This window comes from Pseudopodoces humilis, chromosome 12, assembly GCF_049639895.1.
Source record: "Pseudopodoces humilis isolate 2021_Gansu_Grassland_sample_001 chromosome 12, ASM4963989v1, whole genome shotgun sequence".
Classification (NCBI taxonomy): Eukaryota; Metazoa; Chordata; class Aves; order Passeriformes; family Paridae; genus Pseudopodoces; species Pseudopodoces humilis.
The window spans coordinates 787,300-795,370 of record NC_142211.1 but is presented as its reverse complement, the minus strand read 5'-3'; the positions used below and the strand labels follow the sequence as shown (position 1 = coordinate 795,370).

General features: G+C 40.7%; 1 protein-coding gene across 1 annotated transcript; it reads right to left on the bottom strand.

The window, feature by feature from the left end:
• Positions 1-244: 244 nt before the first annotated feature.
• On the bottom strand, positions 245-7,808 carry LOC148183264 (uncharacterized). Its single transcript, XM_088061372.1, has 3 exons — positions 7,689-7,808; positions 6,331-7,416; positions 245-358 (listed from the first exon to the last, which is right to left on the bottom strand). The coding sequence occupies exons 1-3, from the start codon at positions 7,806-7,808 to the stop codon at positions 245-247; spliced, it is 1,320 nt and encodes a 439-aa protein (XP_087917498.1).
• Positions 7,809-8,071: the final 263 nt, after the last annotated feature.

Genomic DNA, 8,071 nt, shown 5'->3' with positions numbered 1-8,071 from the left:
GTTCTTTTGGAGCTGTTCCAGGGCTCGGTGTGCTGTTGCAGGCAGAAGAGGGAGGGGAAACTTCCTTGGTCACCGGCGTGCCGGAAGCCGAGTCCCTTTCCGGCCCTAGGGGGGTGGACAGCCCTGTCCCCCCTGGGAGGGTACGGGAGGGTTCGGCCCGACCCAGAGTAGCTCGGGACCTCCACGGGCACGGAGGCCCCTGCGCCCCGCCTACCAGGGGTGTGCTTTGAGCCACAGCTGTCAGTCAAAGTAACGTCAGCAGTGACGCAACCACAGCCGGAGCTCTATACCCCGCCTGCGGCACCGCCCCCAGGCGCTGCAGCGGCAGTTTTAAAATTAAATTCGCTTTACGATACAGCTGCAACAGAGCAACAACAGCTGGAAAAAACAACAGCTTCACCACAGCAGATGGATTCACTAGATACCACACAAAGCCAAGAGTCTTTTGAGCACAGCCATGCTAATGCACAGTTCTTTCAATCTACAAATCCTCCCACAGACATGGACTCGGGGTTACAGGGCATGTCAATACAAAGTCCAGCATCTCTGGAATGGTTTCAGAAAAATAGCCGAAAGGCAAAAATCAAAAGCATTGTAAGATGCATTACTGGCTAATCTGCAAATTATTGCAGTCAGTTAAGCTTCAGAGAGAAGCCCCTATTGAAGTGCCTTCAAAAATGGATCAAAAAGTTAAAAAATGTTGCATAATAGAATACATATGGATGTTGTATTTCTAATAATATCTGTTGGGTTTGTTTTCACAGAATAACATAGAAAATGATATTTATGCATCCCAAGAAATTTAAAAGATTTTTCTTCAGTTTCAGTATTCCTAATACATGAAGGTTTTGAAAATGTTATCTTCTCTATACATTTACTGATAATGTAATATTGTATGATATGGAGTGATCAAGCATTATTACTGTAGTTACAGTCAGTTTCTACAAGATACATCTCTTTAAAATTGAGTTGAAAGATCATCTGATTAACCCTACAGAAAAAAGATTTAAAGACAGGTTTCTTTGATTTTTAACTTTCATTTGAATGTGTATTGTGGATTTAGTTCAATACAGTTTTCAGTAATCTCAAAGTTATGTTAACCATATATTACCCATTTACTTGTTTTTTTTTTTACAATTTTAATAAGGAAATTTTAATGCGAATCCTTTTGTTATTAAAAAAACAAACAAAAAAACATGTATAACAGCATATATACCAATTTGGATTTTAGATTTCAGTTAAAAAGTTAGACTTAATGTTTCTGAAAAGTACTACAAAAGCTGAATAGCAAATAGCCAAATCTGTGTTGTTGTATTTTTTTTTCTAGTAAAACTGCATTCTAAAAATCCTAACAAATTTAAGCATATACCAAGCAAATTCTTGTTACGAATGGGTATTTTTAATGACATCTGCAGTTATTATAAGTTATTCTCAAAATCAGATAACATAGAATGGTGATAAATTTGTTGCATCCCTATAATCTCTATAGTGAACCAATGTTCCTGTTATATTGTGTTCAAAGAAGTGTATACCAAACTTTTAGATGCCTTTTTTTTATAATAATAGAGTAAGATTAAGTCATATTTTCATCTAATATAGATTAAGTGTTAATAAGATTAATCAAAGTTAAATTTCACTATGTTTAAGTTTGAGTGTTTTTAACTTAAGTTATAACTTTGGTATTTTTTGACGTTAAGTTTTGTTACTTCCTTTTATCATAATTAATTTTTAACAAGTTTAAAATTTAAATTGCTTTATGTCTTATTGAAGACGTTTGTTTAAACTGCAAAGTATAGTTATTTTCCTAGAGAGATGAAAATAACTACAACTGAAACAGCTGGGACAGAACGCTGATGAACACCTACTTGTGGATAGAAGTGAATGCAGTCTGTGGCACCCTTGATTTCATTAGAAGTTCTATTGTTTGTTATAATCTCTGCAGTTTTGGTTTTCTATAAGTTGCACAAAAAATAGTGATTGTTATTTACAAAAACTTTAAAAGTTTTTCACTTTAATTAATTTTTAGTCACTAAGACGTGAATGTTTTAAAAATATTATCTTGATTTTTTCAGACACTGATGACATTTTCATTGTATAATGTAAATTTATAAATTTCTATGATGAGCATTATCTATAAAGTGTCATTGTATTTACAGTCAGCTTTATACATATTTTGGTATATCTTTGTGTAATTACCTTTTAGACATGTGTCATTTGATATTTTTTTGTTTTCTAACTACAGATGCATCTTAGTAAATAAGTTATGCAGCTGCTTCTATATAGAGGTTTTTTTGTGTTGGTTTTTACTCTTTTCCTTGTTTAAGAAGATTTGCATTTGCCTAATTCAATGTAACTTCATTATTTTAGTTTCCAGGATTCTAAGAAAATGTGTCATGGTTGAAAGTTAAGTGTTATGAAAGAAACTTCAGATTAAATTAACAGCTGAATAGTTTAATTAGTCAATTACCTAAGACATCTGATCATTTGTTTTATACAAATGCCTTTTAAAAGTTTACAGTGTTTTAAGCATCTTATAGCTGCTATTTTTAAACCCCTTGCTTTGAAAATTACTTAAGAGACATCTTTCCAGATGAGGCCTAAGGCTCTGGCAAAGCCTTTACTTTACTTGGATAGAGAATTTACCAATAAACCCAGAAGTTTTCTGCATCAAAACAATATTCAGGTCAATTTGACTTGGCAATTAATGAATTAATATAGCAGCTGGATTTTACAGTGGGCTTGGAAAATTGTTATCCGGACATGATTTTCCAATCTTCCATTAACTTATCAGCTGTAGCAGACTCTGAGATGAGAGTATATATTTAGTACATTTAGCAATTCATATTACAGATTATTTAGATAAGTTTAATATCATATAATATTAATTATGCATCTTTTTAATAAGTTTTTTATTTCTGTAAAAGTGTTATTTCCTATATGTGTATACATGTGCAAGTGTTTTAATTTGATGGTTTTTCATTGTCATAACAAAAAAACCAAATACCTTACTTAATTACAAAAAAAGGGGGGGAACCAAGGCTATGCCTCAAAAGTATAAAAACCTTATATATCTTAAATTTTTGGAAAAAGCGTAAAGATCTTATATCTATTGCAAATAATTCTTGAACAGTCCTTTTTAAAACAAGTCTGTTACAAAGCCAATTCCATCAATTATCAAGCATTGGTCTAACAATACTCAAACAAAGTTGAGAGAGAGTTCTTTAGCTCTAGTCAAAGGTTTAGAAGCAAGAAGATTAAAAATTCATTTCAATTAATAATTTGGAGGAAAGTCTATGTTTGTGTATTCACAGGTTCAAAGCAGAAGTAACTTCCTAGCGAAGAACATGGAAACTCATCGGCTGCAGAGACAAAGAGACAGCCCAAAGAGCAGAAGAGCAAGCATGCAGATGTGAACTGTATTAAGACCACAGTTAACAGCTGAACAACTTAGATCCCACATGCAAGAGCAATGGACTTCGGGTTTCAAGTGAAAGAGTGGGAAAATTAATATTGTAAAGCCTCATTTGTTAAAACACGAGTGAAGGAAAAATAACCCTTCTTGAAAAGTAATCCAAGAAAAGATTTAGGTTGATTTTTTTTTTATTGTTTTTTTTTAAAAAAAAGAGGGGCAGATGTTGGAGTCTGAGATAAAGATTGTGTGCCCTTGTTTCTAATACTTAGTTATAGGATTCAAAAAAACACTGAATTTCATATAATATGAAATTCATGAGCATGTTTTCATGGTGACACATGAGAACAAATGCTAAAGTTAGATAAGAAAAGTGTAAATGTGTAAATTAGAATGTTTCTTAAATCACTGGGTGAAAAAGTAGTTTAGAGAACAGGAGACAAGATGGAGGATTTAGGGTGTTGTCTCTTGTCCTTCTTCTTTCTTCTTCATGTTCTTCTCCTAGGGGTTTTTGGGTAGTAGTAGGTGATTGGGTAGAAAATGCCTCAGTGCAGCACACAGGTGTTGGGTCATTGGGTCACTAAGAAAAATAGCTTGGTTGGCATCTGTTAATTGGGTAAATGGACATATAAAAGACCTTGAAGAGGATCTTTGTTGGCCATTTTACCCCTTTTCTATCTTAGTGCACGTAGCTCTTTGTACCTTGTAATGATGATAAGAAAAAATAAACAACTGAGACCGAACAAGATAAAACTAGCCTCCCTCTCGTCAATCTTCAGTTCAAAGGGAAAAAGAACCCAATCCAAAAGTCCTTTAATGAGACACTTTATCTCCACATATTAGAAATATACCTTTAGGGAGGATTCTTGGATGTGAATGGCGAGGATAGTCCGCTAAGACCTGACTTAGCACACCACACCATTGTTTTGCTTTGTATTCTTTTTGATACTGCATTATGTGATTGTACAGTTTTGTGTCTGGCAGTGAATTGTAAATGAAGCGGACACAAAAGGGTGCAGGGGAAGAACCTAATCGCTCTAATTCTTGGGGCTCTTTATTAGCTCTGGGCAGTACTGGTAGCCACTTTTCTATAGGATTTTTCACTGCCACAGCTCGCCGTTTACGGTTTTCATGTGGTTGATCACTGTGTGTTTTTGGAATTGTATGAAACTTGGGATCACTAAAGCTGGCTGTAAAATCTTCAGCCTGCAGGGGGATTCCTACCAGACAGGTGGACATAGGGTCTTTTGCTGCTGCAGTGGACAGGCAGATATTGTCTTGTTGAAGTGTGTGTGCCAGGGTCACCCAGATATTCTGTCGTGGCTGAGGGATGATCCAGGCAGTGGTCAGGCTGCTCAGAGAGAGCAGGAGGAGAGTTGAGGTAAGGCTCATCATGGGTTTGAGTGTGAGGTAGGTCTTTTCTAAAAGAAAATAAACAAACATTTTTAAAGCACATTCACAGTCAATGTGTGCAGGTCAGAGAGTAACCAGAGGTTAGGAAGGTTTCTTCTTGTTTTTCCCAGCGGTGTTTTCTTTTGGAAGCGACTGCCACTTGTCTCTCTTCTTCTTTTGCTGGGGCTGGGTTTTTGGGAACAAAAGGCTTTACCCATTTTTGAGGAATCCATCGGGGGCCTGTGGGGGTGGATACACATGCGTAACCACACCCCCAGGTGACAAGTTCATAGGGGCCCTTGGTTTGTCAAGTTTCAGGGTCCCTGATTAAAACCGGTGGATGCTGTGACTATTTAAACTGATCACCACTGTAAAAATGTCGAGTTACCGGAGGTTTCATGTTTTCAAATGAACAGTTCAAAAAATTGATGGTAAACATAGCTTTGCAAAGCTTTTGTTGTGGAGACACCCACACTGTTCCACTACTTTGCCTGGCTAGGACTTGTTTGAGCATCTGGTGTGTACGCTCAATCACAGCTTGACCTGTGGGGGAGTGGGGGATGCCAGCTTTTTGGTCAACTCCCCACTGCTGGACAAATTCCAGGAACTCCTTGGATTTATACGCTGGACCATTATCTGTTTTAATTTCCCTAGGGATCCCCAGCATTGAAAAGGCTTGTACTAAGTGTTTGGCATGTTCAGATTTTTCTCCTGCATGAGCAGAGGCATACACTGCTCCTGAGTATGTATCAATGCTCATGTGTACATATTTAGGGCGAATAAAACTGGGAATGTGAGTGATATCTGTTTGTCACACCTCACAGCTTCCAAGGCCTCGGGGATTAACCCTGATGCCTAATTGCCATGGCGGCGGAAAGCCCGGAGCACTGCGGCTTCTCCAGAGGTAGCCTTGAGAAAGGCTGGCCCGAAGCGCATGTGAGCAGCTTCGAGCAGTCGAGTGATTCCAGCTCAGCTCAGTAATAGTATAATGATTTCAGCTCAGCTCGGCTCGGCTCAGCGGCGGCGGCGGGCAGGCAACACAAGAAGCAGGGACGAGATAGCTGGTCCAGCGTTCCACTGAAGCACAAGCCTTTATTTAGGCAGAGCTCCAGTGAAGGGTGCCAGTAACAGCGAATCCACCAAACAGGGGAAAACCCGGGATATTTATGGGGAAGGAGAGGGGCGGGGGGAAGCCTGAGATACCTGTATCGGGGTGGGACAGCAGGGGAGAACACCAATGAAACACAACAGTTTAACATATCTAACTCAAAGACCCCTGGGAGCGACACATTGTGTCTCTCTCACAGAGAAGTATCTCCTCTCCAGGGGAGAGCCAGGATCTCGGGCTCGGCGGGCTCCTCCGTACCCACAACTCCCCCTTCTTTACTTATTAAAAAGGCATCCCCTAGACAGTTAGCTGATAGCTTCTTAAAACATGAAAACATACTTAGGAAGATAATAACAATCAAGAAAACCCAACAAATGTTCTTGAGGACGGAGGCAACCCATCTCTCGAGTCCCCAGATCACAAAAAGGTCTTCAAGCCACTGGGGCTCCTTTTCAGCCTGGAGTTTTTGGACTGCATGTTGGAGTCTCTGGATGCGGGCGTGGATGCCTTCACTGGGGCTGGAGAGGTTAAAGCAGCACAAACCATCTGATTCCTCACAGCCGTGTCCAAGGGCCAGGAGTAGAAAGTCTATGGCAGCTCGGTTTTGTAGCATAGCATGCCTAACAGTCTCTTCATCTGTCAGGAGGTCGCTCAGGACAGAGGAGGTCCGGTTGGCCTGCTTACCAAGCCAACACTCCAGGTGAGAAGGCTCACCAAGGGCTTTAGCAGCAGCCGCCCATGGCAAAAATGCTGACATCACCACCCTCTTTGTGTAGGACCGATCTTTAATTTGGCTATTGCAATTTTCATCTAATTCAGCGAGATCTTTCTTTTGGAGGGCCAATTCATTCTTTTTCAGCCAATCATGTATTAGAGTTGAATTTGGAGTGAGGATGGTAAGCTGTCCAAGCGTGCAAGGACCTCCCCGGAGTCGGGAAGGGATTCCTGCCCACACTCTATCCCCACAGATCAAGAACACTCCCCGGGGCAGCACTCTGGGATAGTGAGAGGAGGTGGATCGTGTGCTGCTGGTGTAATTGCACCATTTGGACTGACTGTAAATTTTACTGTTGGGAGTCACATTTTTCCTTGATTTAATTGCCTTTTGGTATTTCGAGGCAGGCCATGCATTGGCTACTGGGTGATAATAAAAATTTATGCAATAGGTAGCTTTGGAGCATCCCAAAAGCTCCAATTCCTGGGGTTCCTCTGGTGCATGGGGCAAGATCTTTGTCCACTCATCCCAAGTGTCTACTGGGTTGGGTTCTTTTCCTGTGAAAGGATATTCATGGGGCTTTAAAGGAATCCCTACCAGGCAGGATGACAGAGGGTTGGTGGCGCTGCCCATGGACAAGCACATGTGGTCTTGTTGGAGCGTCTTTGCGAGGGTGATCCACACGTTCTCCTGGGGCTGTGCTACTAGCCAGGCATTCACAGCTGATGTTTTCAGGAGCATCCAGATAATCAGGAACATCAGGAACTCAAGGATGGTTTTGCTCTCCATTTTCTACAATAGGACATAAAAGATTAGCTCTGATTTTTGGAGGGGGGGGGAGCTATTTTCTTTCTCCCTTTCTTCTCCTGTCTCCCCCCTCTTTAAAAAAAACAAAAAACAAAAAAAACCCCAAACAATTATAAGCAAGGTTATTCTGTGTGTTGGGGACACATGACCTGACACCACCAGCAGCACAGAGGTGCACTTTGGTGCAAACTAGCAATTTGGGCTAGGCAACGAGGGCAAGAAGGGGAAGGGGGAGGGAGTTAAGAAGACTTGTGTACTGTCACGGTGTTAGGCGTGATGTTGGCAGTCGTCTGGTTGCGGCCCTGGTAGCAGGGCGGTTTGGCCTCTGTCTGGTTGTTGGTCTGGTGGCAGGTTGGTTCGGTGGACTTCGACAACATCTCCGTTTCCAGGCTGCAGTGGGCTGCTGTTTTTCTGGACCTGTGTGGGTCTCAGGAGACTTTGAAAGTTCTGAATCTGGTGCAGGGTTTGTAGGGCCTAAATAAGGTTTCACATTTTTCCCTGGGAGCCACTTAGGTCCTGATGGTGTGGATACACACGCTTACCCTCTCCCCTAGGTAATCAGTCCCGATGTCAGTTGTGATTCAGGATCCTTGATCAGCACTGGCGGCTTCTCTGTGAGTTTGCCATGAGTTGTGTTAGA

Coding starts and splice junctions, on each gene's coding strand:
- LOC148183264 (XM_088061372.1), bottom strand. CDS start 7,808: ATGTTGTCGAAGTCCACCGAACCAACCTGCCACCAGACCAACAACCAG. Junction 7,417..7,688: donor TCACGCCTAACACCGTGACA/GTACACAAGTCT, acceptor GTCCTATTGTAG/AAAATGGAGAGCAAAACCAT. Junction 359..6,330: donor AGTGGCTTGAAGACCTTTTT/GTGATCTGGGGA, acceptor GCTCTGTTGCAG/CTGTATCGTAAAGCGAATTT.